This window comes from Daphnia pulicaria, chromosome 6, assembly GCF_021234035.1.
Source record: "Daphnia pulicaria isolate SC F1-1A chromosome 6, SC_F0-13Bv2, whole genome shotgun sequence".
NCBI lineage: Eukaryota > Metazoa > Arthropoda > Branchiopoda > Diplostraca > Daphniidae > Daphnia > Daphnia pulicaria.
The window spans coordinates 16,790,293-16,805,636 of NC_060918.1; the positions used below are offsets into that span (position 1 = coordinate 16,790,293).

The 15,344-nt window shown below is 43.5% G+C and overlaps 3 protein-coding genes and 3 long non-coding RNA genes across 10 annotated transcripts in view; 4 read left to right on the forward strand and 2 right to left on the reverse strand.

The window, feature by feature from the left end:
• LOC124343992 overlaps positions 1-11,317 on the forward strand; it is a 28,645-nt gene extending 17,328 nt beyond the window's left edge. Inside the window, exons 3-7 of one of the 3 annotated variants that reach the window (XR_006919491.1) lie at positions 899-903; positions 9,762-10,227; positions 10,413-10,483; positions 10,589-10,795; positions 10,948-11,317. This is a non-coding gene — a long non-coding RNA (uncharacterized LOC124343992). The remainder of the gene's footprint in view (positions 1-898; positions 904-9,761; positions 10,228-10,412; positions 10,484-10,588; positions 10,796-10,947) is intronic. The other 2 variants (XR_006919490.1, XR_006919489.1) reach the window with 2 other exon arrangements.
• Positions 1,760-4,147, reverse strand: LOC124343993. 3 transcript variants are annotated; one of them, XR_006919494.1, is made up of 8 exons: positions 4,018-4,147; positions 3,687-3,912; positions 3,427-3,620; positions 3,059-3,355; positions 2,658-2,997; positions 2,313-2,587; positions 1,993-2,237; positions 1,760-1,854 (listed from the first exon to the last, which is right to left on the reverse strand). It is a non-coding gene; the product is annotated as an uncharacterized LOC124343993 (long non-coding RNA). The 3 variants fall into 3 exon arrangements; XR_006919493.1 differs by having other exon boundaries at positions 4,014-4,147; XR_006919492.1 differs by having other exon boundaries at positions 4,010-4,147.
• On the forward strand, positions 4,158-8,098 carry LOC124343990. Its single transcript, XM_046797385.1, has 6 exons — positions 4,158-4,340; positions 4,407-4,531; positions 4,595-4,770; positions 4,852-4,980; positions 6,994-7,156; positions 7,237-8,098. The coding sequence occupies exons 3-6, from the start codon at positions 4,763-4,765 to the stop codon at positions 7,516-7,518; spliced, it is 582 nt and encodes a 193-aa protein (XP_046653341.1). The 5' UTR covers positions 4,158-4,340; positions 4,407-4,531; positions 4,595-4,762; the 3' UTR covers positions 7,519-8,098.
• Positions 11,318-11,326: 9 nt separating the features above from the next.
• On the forward strand, positions 11,327-13,432 carry LOC124342120 (chitooligosaccharidolytic beta-N-acetylglucosaminidase-like). Its single transcript, XM_046795091.1, has 6 exons — positions 11,327-11,450; positions 11,522-11,732; positions 11,915-12,158; positions 12,219-12,974; positions 13,125-13,205; positions 13,268-13,432. The coding sequence occupies exons 2-6, from the start codon at positions 11,659-11,661 to the stop codon at positions 13,430-13,432; spliced, it is 1,320 nt and encodes a 439-aa protein (XP_046651047.1). The 5' UTR covers positions 11,327-11,450; positions 11,522-11,658.
• On the forward strand, positions 13,125-14,359 carry LOC124343991. Its single transcript, XM_046797386.1, has 3 exons — positions 13,125-13,205; positions 13,268-13,642; positions 13,700-14,359. Exons 2-3 carry the CDS (start codon positions 13,592-13,594, stop codon positions 13,994-13,996), a joined length of 348 nt encoding a protein of 115 aa, XP_046653342.1. The 5' UTR covers positions 13,125-13,205; positions 13,268-13,591; the 3' UTR covers positions 13,997-14,359.
• On the reverse strand, positions 14,350-15,197 carry LOC124343997. The gene is made up of 2 exons (XR_006919496.1): positions 15,130-15,197; positions 14,350-14,494 (listed from the first exon to the last, which is right to left on the reverse strand). It is a non-coding gene; the product is annotated as an uncharacterized LOC124343997 (long non-coding RNA).
• Between the last annotated feature and the right edge of the window lie 147 nt (positions 15,198-15,344).

The window sequence follows — 15,344 nt, forward strand, 5'->3', positions numbered from 1 at the left end:
ACACAAATCTACTTAGTCCAATAACAATCAAAATAGGATATTATAGGTTACTAAGTACACAAGCAATGTGCAATCGGACTTAGAGAATTTTCAAACCGTTGACAGCATTCAAGGGGGTTTTTAGCTCATAGTTCACTCAATTGTCCACCAGGTAGCGCTGATCATAGCCGACCACTGGCTTCAGCCATGGACTACTCAATATTAAGGACGGGATTCTTTGCTATGTCGCCGTGTTAAAGCTAGTCGGGTTGGGTTTGTTCAGGAGATAATTAATGGAAAACATCAATAAACACAGTTTTTATCGCTGATTCCAACTTTGTTTAAAAAACTTCGTAAAAAAAACTAATTAATAAGGTATTCTAATTTTACTTTCAGGAGTAGGGGTAAAAAGACAAAACACCGGTGCCATCTAGCAGCCAAGCACCCTAAGCTCTCAAGAATATATGCCACAAGGTAAAAGAGAGTTAGGCAGCTATGTCAAAGCAATAGAGATAAGAGAGTGGTGTCTCTTTCTCTAGGTATGCACGAATGGGCATCTGCTTGCAGACTTCCAAGAGCTTAGGAGGTTTGGTTCCTAGATGGCACCGGTGTTTTGTCTTTTTTCAAATTTTCTGTAAAGTAAATCCGATCCCTTGCTGCGCGCGCGAGTTTCCCGATAGGAGTGGTCCAACAATTTAGAAAATAGTTTTCCTCAAGTCTATAATAGGGCCTTTTTTGCGGAGTTTAGGTGTCTTTTTAGCTTTGGGTTCGATATCTTTGTTCGATTAATCGTTTTATAGGGAATAAAAAAAAGCCTCATAACAATAGGAACGGGAAAAAAAAATGCTAACCGAAATGAATCCGCCCAAAAAATTAAAAACCTACACGCGAGTTTGAATCAAAAATATGGGTGTGACAGTAAAAGTAAAGTAATGCACTACGGAAATGAACATTCGTGTACAACAAAACCCGCAGTGATGACACCATTGAATTCGGAGAACGGGAAGAACATGTTTCGAACTGCGGTGGAAGAGGTTATCCATCAGCAATTTGCGAAAGTTGATAATCTACCTAAAGAAGTTTCAAATTTGGATGCGGAATTTTATCTGTGGCCTGTGGGAGTCAGTTTTGCCAGCTGCAACTGTGGTTTTTTTAGTTGTGGTTTTTTTATCGTTTCCAAAAGAAAATAATACAAAATTCCTTTAGCTGTCCGAGAAGTGTGTAGAATTCAAAACAAAAATGAAAACCATTGAAAAAATTATTGAAACTTTTTAAAACGGAAGTAATCGAAAAAATATAATTATAATTTCTATAGTAAGTTTTACTATTCCGGCAGTCCTATCCACTGAAGAAAATTTCATTTACGATATCTTCTCAAATTACTTTTTAACGCTTTATAATGGGAAATGTTTCTTTATTTCTTATTTGTCAACCTTGTTTTATACTTTTAAAAGTTTCATCTGTTAGAAATTTTTTATCATCGGTATTTACATTTCTACAGGATTTTAATTAAATAAAAAGTTATAAACGATAATTCTAAAAATTTTAATGTTATTACGCATGGTTCCCCATTCACGGATGCACTTCTAGCTTTTTTCACACTCTTATAACCATCGCCTATAACGTGCTGCTGTCACCAACCCTCGTTGCCTATTCACGTAATCACTTCTAACTTTTTCCATATTCCTCATACCGTATCGCTTCGATCACCCCTCATCACTCTGCTATTTCGACATCAGTTCATGATTTTCATTTATTTCACATCACTCTAAACAAGGAACACTCATTCGTGGATTTAATTTTACATTTTTTTTTCCCGCACCGAGTCCAACAACCAGAAACCGTTGAATTCTTCAGTAGATAGCAGAATCGATCCTGAGTTAAACAAGATGAAAAATAATGTTACAATTTTTGAAAGGAAAGCCAATTCATGGCCCTCTTGATGAGACATTGAAGAGTTTCACCCTAGGGTAATCGAACAGTAATCGAAAGAATTCCGAAGAATTCTTATACCTGAAGAATCCTTCCTATATGGATCCGTTTCGTCGAGCGACACTTCGAGTGAATCACCCTCGAGGATGAGATCTTCAGCAGTTTAATTGAGAAGAAAGAGTTGTAAGAGGAACATTATGTGATCATGATGATGAAATCGGATGAAACGTTTGATGGCGTTGTCCACACGAATGAGTTTAGCTGTCGAGGAACTAACGGAGATTTGCGTGAATTCTTCTTGTTAGAAGTGATACAATTCGAGCCATCTGATGTTTCCAAATTAAAACCAAATTTAGTTAAAAAGGTAAAATTATCCTGTAGATTGATCGACGAGTTTTAACCTCTAGAAAACAAAGAATTCGCATGTTCTGAGTTGTTGAACGCTGGAGGTTGTTCGACAACTTCTGAAATACCGTCTTTAGTCGTACATTCGCTGTCCTGTGACTCTTCGTTGCCATTGTAGAAATCGCGGTGCACTGACAATTTTTGAAGTTAATTGAATCCACTCTTATAACCTATATTTTCTTCTGAGAAGAAGCGTCAGTAGCTCGTTGCATAATGGTAGATAATTGAGACAAACATGCTGTTAACTCATCAGTAGATAGCAGCCTCGATCCTGAGTTAAACAAGATGACAAATTTTGGTTAAATTTTTGAAAGGATGATTTTAACAATATAATAACACACCTGCCAGTTCATGGCCCTCTCTGTGAGACATATTGAAGAGTTTCACTCTCGGGTAATCGAAAAGGAAGTTTTTATAACGTCACATCAGCGAGAGGATCGTTTCAAGACGAGTCCGTCTTGAACGACAAAAAAGCCACAGAGGTAACGGCCATCTTTGATTCCGCTGATTGCATTGCCTTCATTATTTGTCTTCTTTTTGGCCCCTGGACCTTGTTGTTTCGCTCCTCCTTAACACGAAAGATAGAATCATCACAAGCAGATCGAGCATTCGATCATTCCTCCTTGGGGTTTGCCTCGGCAAATACAGTAATGAGCAAGGCCTTGATAATTAGACTTTTTTCTAAAGTCAAAACACACAAAAATTAGTTCACGATTATGGTAAAGTGAATTATGATATTTACTTGAATGTTTTGATCTCGGATACGTTTGAAGCCAGTTAATTCGTTATTTTCACTCTCTTTGAAAGCTTCTTCGATTAGTCGAGGATTTTATTTCTTCTCTGATTCAAGGGTGATTACGTCAGTCGCGTTGATTGGGTTGAAGGGAGCTTCTTTGGATCGACGGCGTTGACCTTCCCGGATGTAACGGTCGGCGTTGTTAAGAAAGCCAGTTCATTAATGGAATATTTGGAACAACTTTTGTCGCACGTGCTGTTCCGTAGAACCCAGAAGGGTGAATTCAGCAAAATGACCTCTCATCTATGAGAAAAATAAAACATACAGTTCAAATTCAAATTTTCAAAAAAAAGTGAACCAAGGAATGAAATCACCTGTTTGATGAGTAGGTCATATTCAAATGTCACTCGAAAAAATTTCAGAAGAAGTTGATTGTTAAATTCTACTTATTTGGTAGTAAAACTGAAAATTCCTCAGTTCTGCTGTAGTAGCTAGTAGGGTAGAGCACAGTAACAGGAAATAAGCTCACCCGTTATTCCAATAGTACAAGATAATTAAAAAAGAATATCTGTTCAAATGAAAACATTAGTGGATAATGAAACCAAAAGTAAAATTTTTAAATAGTAATATTTACCTGCACCAATGTAATTGCTGGCACAGTAGAGAGTAAATTCAAGATGTAGTAAAGGTAGCGAAGAACTTCAGTGACAGTCCAAGCAATCAATAACAGGGGGAATCCAAACTGATCTCTTGTCTCAGTAACATAGTAAGGATTGGCCAAAGGAGAAAAACTCTTGAAAAAACTTGAGCCAAACTAATTCCAACATTGCTGGGGATGATGCTTTGGCACTGTGTACAATCTAGATACAAAATAACCAAACAAACATTAAAGAATAAGTTGGAGAAAATCTGAAAATTACATGTACCACAAAAGAATTTACAATTTCAAAAGATTACCTACATACTTCGAACTACATTTCACTACATTTCTTTAAACTTGGTTGATTAGCAGCCAGCCATCAATTGTTTTGTTTTGCCTTGTTTTGTTTCATTTCTTTTATTTCTATTATTCCAATCCGGGCCGCGTGAACTGTCTCGGTCTTTTTTTTTTTTTTTAATAATAGGTGTTGCTATGGACGCAGCCGCGCGGTGGCGCGGGGGTCGCTAGCATTGGACTGGCGTCCATTATCACCACCAGGGTTGATACAGGGCTTTTGTTGTGTTTGGCTTTTGATGAGTGTTGCGATTTTGGCGAGCTGATTGTGATTTTTTGGACTGTTTTCGTGAGGTAAGATGAGATTAAGTATGATTGACTGAGATTTGGGCAGTGGGATTGATTTGCAATTGTTTACAGGTGAAGATCATGTAATATGATGGATTTTTGTTGCGAAGATGAAATGGACCAGCATGTTTCTTATTTCCATCTGTGTGTGTTTGCTCAGGGATGAGTTAAAGCCGAGTAGGTTGCTGCTGCTCCAGGTAAGGTTGATTGATTTGAAGTATTCTTTAATTGGGGTGTATTCTGATTCGTGTTTTATGCAGGAGGTTAGGATATGGTCAGAGTTCTCAAGTTCAGGACAGCCATGTCGACAGAGTGGGTCAGTGTGCATATCCAACCTGTTGATGAAGGCATTTAGCCTATTGTGTCCTGATCTTAGACGGTGTAAAGTGGTGTTGATAAGTCTGTTCTGGTGGTGAAACCAGTCCACGATGCCAAGGTTTGTTTTGGAGGTTACACTTGGTTTGCCACAGAGTTTTAGATAATTGAGAGTCGATATTGACCATTTCTTTTTGTACAGGGAGATGACCTCGTTGGGAGTGAGAATATTCCGGATGGAATTGAAGAGGGGAATTTCGTCCATGTTACTGGCCAGTTTGTCAGCCATCTCGTTTCCAGTGATCCCGATATGGCTTGGGATCCAAGTGAGATATGTCTGGGTGCCGGATGCTTTTAGAGCCAAGAGGAGGTTCCAGATTTCAAGGAGGATCGGGGTTTGAGTTAGTTTGGTGGTGGCGTCGATTGCTTGAAGGGCCGCTTTTGAATCACAGAAGATGTAGAGTTCGTCTGGGGTGGAATCTAGATGGTAGCATACTTCTAGGGCCTTTTGGACCCCATGTAGTTCAGCGGACTGGATGTTCGAGCCTTGCGAGAGGTGCCATGCCTGTTCAATTTGAAGGGAGGGGAAGGTGAGAGCGCAGGAAGTGGCGTCGTTGTTGACAGATCCGTCGGTGTATCCTAAGATGGCGGTTGGGCTGATATTTGCTGTCAAGTTGTTGAAGGTGGCACGGGCTCTTTGAGGGTTGGCGGATGCTTCAGCTTTTTTCATGGGGAACCAGAGCGATTTGTAGGGGGGGACTGCCCAAGGCGGAGGTGGTTTGAGCTGGTTTGCGTAGTTTGGGCTGACAGTGAATAGGCTGTTTGAGTGTTTCAATGTTTTTAAGTCCTTAATCAGAGTAGTGAGGCTGGGGACGCTGCGTGGTGGCCAAGTTACGGGGTGTAGGAAATGGTGTTGAGCCAGCTGATAGTTCGAGTGGGTGGGTTTGTAACTTAACTTAATGAGGTACCGCGCTGCTAGCCAGTGCATGCGGATTTTGGATGGTTCGAGCCCGAGTTCCGAGTATAGGATTTCAGTTGGGGTGGATCTGGTAGAGCCAAGGATTTGGCGGAGGATGCTGCGTGTTGTTACATCGATTTTTGAGAGGGTGGAGTTGCTGGCTCCGCCATAGGCTAGGATTCCGTAGTCAATTTGGCTTCTAACGATTGTTTTGTAGAGGGTAGTGAGTGTGTGTATGCTGGGGCTTTGTTTATGGTGGATGAGGATGTTGAATAGGTTTTTCTTTTTCTGGCATCTGGATACAACTTCATTGATGTGGGTTTTCCATGAAAGTTTTCTGTCGAAGTGGACTCCGAGAAACTTTGCGGTTGCCGACGGGGGAATGCGCCGGCCATGGATGAATAGGAGCGGGTTTTGGGGATTTTTCCGTGAGCGGGAGAATGTGAGGAGGGTGGATTTTTCTGCTTGGAATTCTAGACCCCATTTCTTACCCCATTTGTACAGTCTGTTGAGGTAGGGTTGGAGGATTTGCTCTGCTTTGTCTGCATTTTTGGCCGTCGTGTAGACTGCTACGTCGTCTGCAAACGTCTTAGTCTTGACTCCTGGGGGTGGCTTTGGGAGGTCGCTCATCATGACGTTGAAGAGGGCGGGGCTTAATACTGCCCCTTGTGGAACTCCTTTTGAAAGGGTACGGGGTTCAGAAAGTTGGTTACCTACTCTTACTTTGGCAGTTCTATTGGACAGGAATGATTTGATCCAATGTAGTAGGTTCCCTTTAACGCCGAGCTTCCCCAGTTTGTAGAGGACTCCATCTGTTGAGGTGTGGTCGAAAGCTTTTGCTATGTCGAGGAAGATGGCATAAGTGGGTAGTTTGCTGGCGAATCCCGTAGATACGTCGTTCTCGAGGGCGATGATGTGGTCTATGGTGCTTCTATTTGGGCGGAAGCCGGATTGGTTGGGTTGGAGCAGGTTTCTGGTTTCCAGGTGCCAATTAAGTCGGGTGTTGATTACTCGCTCCATTATCTTGCTGAGACAGGATGTGAGGGAGATGGGGCGATAGGAGAGTGGGTCAGTCGGTTGCTTGCTGGGTTTTAGGATTGGGACAATTATTGCTTCTCTCCAGTCCTGTGGTGCGAATCCATTGAGTAGGAGGATATTGAAGAGGTGGCGCATGTGTTCTCTGTTGTCGGGTGACAGGTTGGCGAGCATCTGATTGTGTATGAGGTCTGGTCCTATGGCTTTGCTTTTTAGGTTTTTGAGGGCACTGCTGACTTCGGTCGGGGTAATGGGGGAGTTGAGCTGAGTACTGTCGGTAGATTGTATGGCGTTCATGATAGATGTCTTTAACTCTTGGTTGCTAATCTGGTGTATGTTTCTTCCCCCTAGGATGCTTTCCATTAGAAGATCGGCCTTTTCTTTTGGATCGGTGACTGGGACGTTGGAGCTCGATATGAGGGTTTGGCCAGCGGCGGAGTCATTGAAGCCTCTTCCGGTCATCGATTTGGTGAAGGACCAGAGCTCTTTTTGTCCCTTCTTCGGGTTGAGATTGGTAATAAATTTCTCCCAGGCAGATTTTTTGGCATTAATGATGACTCTTCTTTTTGTTGCTTCTTTTTTCCGCCAGTTTAGCAATTTTTCTTTGGAGAAGGGGGAGGATCTCCATTCTGCGAGGGCTCTTCGTGCTTCTTTGACATGCGCGTGGCACTCTTCGGACCACCATGGTTTTATTTTTTCTGGGGTGATGCGGTGGGTGGGTTTGGTCATTTTGAAGAAGCTGTGACTGGTTTCTATCACGGAGTTGTAGAACAGGTCGTAGGCTTCTTGTGGGTTGTCAAGATCTGCAAATCCCTTGTTGTTGAGGTTGGCCGATATGGTAGCGTTCCAGTCATGCCAGTGGTCGTCGTTTATTAGCCATTTCGGAGGGGGGATGATTGGGTCTTTTGGTGAAAGTCGGGTTGTGGTAATGACGGGGAGGTGATCGCTGCCCAGGTATGGGCCTAAGGAGATGGAAGCGTCACAGGCGATGTCTGCGGTGGCGAACATTAGGTCGATTGTGGAAGTTCTGTTTGTTGATGGGTGGATGTATGTACCTAAGGAGTGGGGAGTGATGAGTGTGGCTTGCTGTGATTCCAGGAGGGCGCTGTAGATGGACTTGCCACTTTTGTTCGGAGGAGAGTGGTGGCTCCACTCTCCATGGTGAGCATTGAAATCGCCGCCGAGGAGGAAGTGGTTGTCTCTTTCAATTAGTCTGCTGAAGTCTTCTTTCGTGCAGTCGCCCTTTGGGCAGTATGCTGAGATGATGTCGATCGGGCCTAGGTCGTGGGTATGGATGGAGATGCCGACTGCTTCAATAGAATCCGAGTTGGTGATGTTGAGGCTGGTAAAGGGGATGGACTTGTTGATGAGGATGGCTACACCTCCGCCGTGTCTGTCTGCTCTGTTCTTGTTGATTACGTTGTAGGATCTAAATTTGACAGAGAAATTGTTATTCCAGAATGTTTCGCAGACAAGGACTATTGAGGGGGTGGATGTAGAGAGGAAGTTGCGGAACTCCTCTAAGCGAGCCTTGGTTAGTCCACGTGAGTTCCATTGGATACAGGTGATGTTAGGCATTGTTGGTTTTTGTCTTTTTGGCTGAGTCGGCAGTGGTGGGTGTTCTGGAGTGGGATGGAGAAGCGTAGTTTCTTCTGGTTATGATTTGGGATACGGGCTGTGCTGCGCGTTTGATGCTGGCTGGGGTAGACTCCATGACGTCGTCTGCTGGGACCGCTGGATGGTGTGCTGTTATCGGCGGGAGCCTGGTGGTAATGAGGTTCACTAGTTCGTCGAAGCGGCCGGTGATGGATTCTTCCAATTTGTCCAGTCTTTTGTTGGTGTAGTCGGTGTCGGCGGAAATTTTGTTGACTTTTTCCTCGATGGGGGTTATGGTGTCACGTTTGAGGGCTGTGAGCTCTTCTTGGAGGTTGCGGATATCCGTTTTCAGGCGGGTGAGCTCCCCTTGTGGTATTTCCATGGGTGTGGGTGATGTAGGGTGGCGAGAGGTGACGGCGCTGTACGTTTTGCCTATCTGGGAGCGGGCCTCCTTGATTGAGATGTCGTTATCTATAGAAAATTTGATTAGAGCAGATAGGTCCAAAAAGGCTGGGCACGTTTTGGAATCTGAGAGGTGATCTGGGCTGGAGCAGTTGACGCATTTTTGGGAGCAGAGCATTGATTCATCATGAGCATCTCCACATTTTCTGCACTTGATGTCGCTGCTGGTGCAATGATTCTTTGTGTGCCCTAGTTTCCAACATTTTGAGCATTTGTATGGGCTGGGGTAGTATGTGGAGACTGTGAAGCTGAGAGCTACAATGGTGACCCTGGAGGGAGGTGGGCTGTCGAATGTGATGCAAACGGTTCCTGTTGGTGCTGTTGTTGAGCCATCGATGGACCTGTGGAAGCGTTCGACTTTTATTGCGCCTTGAAGGAGGAGGGAGTCGAGAAGATCCTCTTCTGATTCTGAGAGAGGCACGTTGTGGATGATGCCTTTTTTTCCAGTGGATGATTTTGGTAGGCTAGCACTGAGGGATCTGTTGGCTGCGCTGGATAGCTGGAGGAAGGCCTGTTGTTGGGTGAGGTCGGATGGGAAGATGAACAGGTCTCCGCCACGAGGTGTTTCGGAGTGTTTTGGGGCGCCAGCTTGTCTCGTGATGTCTTGGACGATGGCTTTTAGCTCGGCCATATCCATTTGTCTAAAGTTGGCTTTGCCGTCCGTAACTTTAAGGATGATGGGGGCAAGGCTTACCGGTTGGCGTTGTTGGCGATTGCTGGACAGTGGTGGCCATTCTTCGGCTGTGTTGTTACCAAGAGTTCTGGTGGACAGGTTAGGGAGTTGAGTTAGACGATTGAGCATTTTTGGGCGAGCGAAGTATGATATTGCACGTGGTGGGTGATTGCCGAACCCACTTGGGCCGGTAGTCACGGGGGGCGGTTTATGCAACACGGACACAATGGGCGGGAGTGGAAGTCGAGAAGGCGTGGGGGGCGTTTTTCTTTTTAGTGAGATAATTGCGAAGGAGAGTTGCGTAAGACACGTCTGGTTGGTACGGCGGTGTGATCCGAACTCTCACTGTCTCGGTCTATCAAAACCAATCAAAACTAAACGTAAACAGTTTCCCGATAGGGATTCTATCGCCAAAGACCTGTTTCCTGACCCAACCCAACCCACACCAACAGATGGCGTTGTTCCTCTCAGTGAGATAGGAAAGTTGTTTATTTCATTAATGTCTTATACGTTTTTTTTCTTAGAGTTAAACAATTAGGAAATTATGATCATCTTGTGCAAGACAAGGTTTTACATGGAGCCGTCGCATTTAGATTTTTATATTGCGACGAAATCATAATTATAAACTCGAATTTGTGTTTTCGTGTTTTATTAAACTGCCGTTAGATGGTTCTGAGTTCTGACGCATTGCTATAAGGCCGTGCTATATAAACACAGCCTATTATCTAGTCAACTCGGTCTACTGTTTTCCATTTGCAGTCTTCAAATCTTCAATCTTCATTCTTCATTCGAAAGTAAAAATGAATGTTTTCTTTTCTTCCATCAACCAGCGGCCATCAATGGTAGATCCTCAGGTAAATTAATTAACTAATTCAATTACCACATTTGTTAAAGAAAAGGGGAATTACCACATTTGTTAAAGAAAAGGGGAACTGTTCTTGAAGCCTGCCTTCGTATTCCCTTGCTCGAATTTTTTTTTAACCATCTACACTTTTGTTGAATGCTGTTTGATTTATCGATAGTATATTTTGTGTTGCAGAATACAATTACAGAAATGACCAACAACAGTGAAGAACAACAGACCTCATCTTCCGGGAGACCATCATAGAGGTGACCATCATAGAGGTGACCATCATAGAGGTGACCATCATAGAGGTGACCATCATAGAGGTGACCATCATAGAGGTGACCATCATAGAGGTGACCATCATAGAGGTGACCATCATAGAGGTGACCATCATAGAGGTGGTATTTCAGCCACCAACTCCAGAGGCCAAAGTTGAATCTGATGCTCCCCCCGCTGTGATCACCACTCAGCCAGCACAGCCAATGCCTGAACACGATGACAGCATTGCTGTGGTCATGTGGGAATCCACCGTTACTGGTTCCATCAACCAGTGGCCATCAATGGTAGATCCTCAGGTAATTAATAACTAATTCAATACCACATTGGTTAAAGAAAAGGGGAACTGTTCTTGAAGCCTGCCTTCGTATTCCCTTGCTCGCATTTTTTTTTAACCATCTACACTGTTGTTGAATGCTGTTTGATTTATCAATAGTATTTTGTGTTGCAGAATAAAATTACAGAAATGACCAACAACAGTGAAGAACAACAGACCTCATCTTCCGGGAGACCATCATAGAGGGAGACCATCAAATTCAGCCACCAACTCCAGAGGCCAAGGTTGAATCTGATGCTCCCCCCGCTGTGATCACCACTCAGCCAGCACAGCCAATGCCTGAACACGATGACAGCATTGCTGTGGTCATGTGGGAAGCCACCGTTACTGGTCGACGCCTCATCGACGAGATGGTCAACCTGGGATCATTCTACGTGGCACAGTAAGAGAAAGCAGAAGGGCACGATTTCAACGAGTACGTCATGCCGTATGGCAAGCTACCGCTGAATGTAATTCGCAACTACAATCTTCGCATCGTTGACACGGGTCGTAGCTGGTAGGATTGGAGCAGCTGGTAACATACGTCAAACGAGCGTTCTTCATAAAAGCCATTACTGAGTAAAATAACAAGTTGTTTGTACGTCATTATACAACCCTCACCAAACAGCGCCAAACAGGTACGATCAACACACACATATGTATACAATGACCCACAATAATAAAAGAAATCTTCGCTTTCTTTTGACAGACGAGTTTGAGTCGCTTAGTTTCTCTTCTCCCGTTATTGGAATTATTCAGGAGCGCGACAACACTGAAGCCAAGAGCGCTATTACCACTTGGTGTTACACTTTCGAGCACAAATCTTGAGACCACTGAAAAGGAAAGATGGATACGAAATTTCTCTTCTTCATCGGATTGTTTTCCATCGCTCAAATTCCCGTTGGGCAAAGCCGAACCGGGTAAGAAAATCAATTTGTCGTGTACAATTGTCATTATTCCGATTCAACCCTTTGATAAAAGCTTTCAAGTTTTATGTGAACTTAATGGGAGAGTAAAAGAAAAAGTAATTGTGCAGATATTAAATCAAGCCGTTTGACAATTTAGGTTACTTTCTAAAGTGTGCACGTCTTTCTTTATATAGGGAAGCATCCCCCTGGGCTTGGGCGTGCCGAACTGGCAGGGGATGTGTTAAAGTGGCAAAAGATTTACCTGTAGAAGAAGGTGATAACATGAACAACCCAACGTTGGCAGGTTGCAAATTAACTTGCAATGACGAATCGGTGCTATGGCCAAAACCCCGCGACGCAATCTATCTCTCAAAAACCCTTGTGTCTTTCCTTCCGGTCGACATCCGCATCAATCGAATCAACGCACCAAGTTCCGAGGTAGCCCCAGTCAAATGCGAATCAATTCCATTAAAAACAAATATTTTTTTTCTTTTACAGGTTAAATCGTTGACGAATGAAGCGATTGCAATATTCCGTGGCGTCCTCCGCAAAAGTATTCCGGAAGCATTCCGACGCCGCAACCAAACAGCAAAAGATGGACAGCGGCCGCAAATTCATATTGAAGTGTCTATCACGTCAGGTGACGTAAGGCTCGGGATGGAAACGCAAGAGTCTTACAATTTGCACGTGAAAACGATATTCGCCACTGCGGCCACACCTGCTAATCCGCGCAGCACAACATCCGTTTCCATCACGGCAACGACTTTTTTCGGAGCTCGTCACGCCATTGAAACTTTGTCGCAAATCATGGCCTGGGATAAAACTCTGGAATCGATGATTATGTTGACGGATGCCAACATATCCGACTCGCCAGCCTTTGTTCACCGTGGTCTCATCATCGACACGTCGCGTAATTTCTTCAGCGTTCCAGTAATCAAGAAGATTATCGACGCCATGTCCTACGATCAACTCAACGTATTCCATTGGCATCTGACCGATTCGCAATCCTTCCCGTTCGTGTCGACTCGGGAGCCAAGACTTGCGCTCTACGGAGCGTATTCCTCCGATCAAGTTTACCACCCTGAAGATATCAAAGAATTGGTCCACTACGCCACAGTTAGAGGAGTCAAGATAGTTCCGGAATTTGACGCACCAGGTCACGTTGGCAGCGGGTCGTTACCGCATGCTCAAGGAGATCCGCAACAACAGAAAGAGATCCAAGAGCGAGGTGACCGCCTTCAACGATTTCGCCTCGTGGCTCATCAAGCTCCTAAAAGATAATTTCACCGACAAGAAAATTGTCTTAGTCTTATTTGAACCACGCCACTCCAAGATCCCTCTTCCAGGTATATCGCCATTTAGTTTATATTTTTAGACTCGTTTCTAACTTTCAGTTTGTTTTAGGCTTTGGAACGTTACCGTCTTCTTGATGTCAACAAGATTTTGCTTGGATGTGTTAATGGCTGGGATCTGCTCCGTCAACAGGTAACAAATGAAATAGTAACACGTGAATTGGTTAGATTTTCTAACGTTTCAATCGAAAACAGGTGCATGATATGAAGGATGAACATCGCATGGTCCTTAAAGCTTTGGCTGATCACCACCTTGGAGTCGACACACCTTTGGAAAGCGCTGTTCAACGTGCTCAATCGAGCACTTCACAAGATCCTTCGCAAGGTGCATGGCGGCCGCATCAACACTGGGGTACTTAAGGAGAACCTCATCAGTTGCGATCATTTGCTCGAACAAGTCAAGAAGATCAAAGAAGAATTGACTAAGGAGGCTCAATGGAGACCTGTATTCGCTGACATATTTCCTTTCGACTTTCGTCAAGTTATCAAGCATCGCCGGCGAGCTGGATTCTCCGCTATATGCTCGTCGAGTCGGGCATCACCTATGCAGGCCTTACGGAAACATTCAAGGTGAGTTTGCTTTCTTATTTTCAATTCTTAACTTGATAATTGAAATTTCTTTTGCAGGACAAGAAAGATGACGGTGTGGTCGAGGTCATCAAAGAGAACATCAAAGGCAAGAATGAAGCCGACGTGGAGGAAGTCATCAAGCTAAGGAAAGAATCAACACCTGCGCAGCCAGACAAGCTCGTCCGACGCGGTAGCGGCCGTCGAGCACCCCGCACTCGTTCCCTTTGCACCGCCACGGACTTGGAGAAGCAGCAGCCTGCGTCCAAGATTGAGCCCGAGGAAAACAACAACGACCCTGTCAAAGTGACTATGGATGTTATTCCCAGCACTCCTGCGGTCCTGTCCGAAGTTTAAAAAGTCCCTCTCTCCTCGACTCGCCTGAAATTACTTACTGCCTCCCGCCCCACTTCCCTTTTGTTTTTCACTTAACTTGTCTCGTTTTTGAGAAATTTTAATCTTTTTTTAAGTTTACAAGTCTTTCACGAAACAAACTTGCTTGTCGCTTTTGGTTATGCTTTTCTTCTTACCAGAGATAACACTTGCAAATTGATAGATATACCAGGGAGCTTTTTGGTAATTGTTCTAGTCTTCTACTAAAATCAATCCAGGGTGTATATGTCCGATGAAATTGTCTCTGCAGACCTGCAGTGCCTTTGCAGTGCCTTTCATACTTGTGAGTTGATCTCATGGAATGGAATACAAAATACTCTGAGGAAATTTATTGTCTTTTATTTTTTTCTTCTCAAAAAAATTCTTATTCTTCATCTCTTATGCAACTATCGAACATTTCTTTTAAGTAGGGATTCTCTAAGGCGGCGGCGACTCTTTCCTTATCGTTTATTTGTTTATTGACTGGATGGGAATAAAGTAAAAGATGTCGTGGCAATAAAGAGAAAATTGTCTATTGCCACGATACGCCTATACTTCCTCTCTGATCTCTCATATAGTGGCAATAACACGAATTTTGTCTATTGCCACGACATGCGTTTTCGTACTAAGTTCCACAGAAGATGTTTAGGAAAACTACTAAATAGGGTAAAACTACATGTGCATAATTCCCGCATCATTTTTCTTGTCAATTATCCCGTGAAACTCAACCTTTGTTGTAATCTCCAAATAAAAAATTACCCTCTCGACAGAGAATCGAACGCCATTCTATCGCATGATGGCATTCATCGCTGACCCTTCGGCTACCACTGTTGAAATATTCCTGTAAAAAACTTGAAATATATAACCTAACCTAACCTAACCTAACATGCGTGAATGTCGAATTAAAAAAAAAAAATGTCGTGGCAATAGACAAATTTCGTGTTATTGCCACGATATGAGAGATCAGAGAGGAAGTATAGGCGTATCGTGGCGTGTCGTGGCAATAGACAATTTTCTCTTTATTGTCACGACATCTGTCGTGACAGTTTCGACCGTATTGCCACGACATCATGTCGTGGCAATAGATTTAACCTTTAAATAATGGTATTAGGACTTACTCTCTTCTTCTGTGCTGTGTTTACCCTCTGCAATAACTATGTCCAATTTGATCCTTTCCACCACATTTTTCAGAATTGCCTCTCAGGCAGAGGCCAATAAGGCTGGCAAGTGAACAATGAGGAACTGTAGGATTGAAATCTATTCTAACCAAGTTCTAATTCTAAGTCCAAGTTCTAATTCTAACCAAGTTGAAATCTATTCCTCAAATGGTTGT

What these genes read in the sequence shown, in the direction of transcription:
- LOC124343990 (XM_046797385.1), top strand. An exon ending in TGGCTTGGGATCCAAGTGAG is followed by an intron (nt 4,981 to 6,993) that starts ATATGTCTGGGT and finishes TCTTCCCCCTAG; the next exon opens with GATGCTTTCCATTAGAAGAT. An exon ending in CCTTCTTCGGGTTGAGATTG is followed by an intron (nt 7,157 to 7,236) that starts GTAATAAATTTC and finishes CCGCCAGTTTAG; the next exon opens with CAATTTTTCTTTGGAGAAGG.
- LOC124342120 (XM_046795091.1), top strand. Translation starts at nt 11,659, where the DNA reads ATGGATACGAAATTTCTCTTCTTCATCGGATTGTTTTCCATCGCTCAA. An exon ending in TCAACGCACCAAGTTCCGAG is followed by an intron (nt 12,159 to 12,218) that starts GTAGCCCCAGTC and finishes TTTCTTTTACAG; the next exon opens with GTTAAATCGTTGACGAATGA. An exon ending in GCCTTCAACGATTTCGCCTC is followed by an intron (nt 12,975 to 13,124) that starts GTGGCTCATCAA and finishes AGTTTGTTTTAG; the next exon opens with GCTTTGGAACGTTACCGTCT.
- LOC124343991 (XM_046797386.1), top strand. Translation starts at nt 13,592, where the DNA reads ATGCTCGTCGAGTCGGGCATCACCTATGCAGGCCTTACGGAAACATTC. An exon ending in GCCTTACGGAAACATTCAAG is followed by an intron (nt 13,643 to 13,699) that starts GTGAGTTTGCTT and finishes TTTCTTTTGCAG; the next exon opens with GACAAGAAAGATGACGGTGT.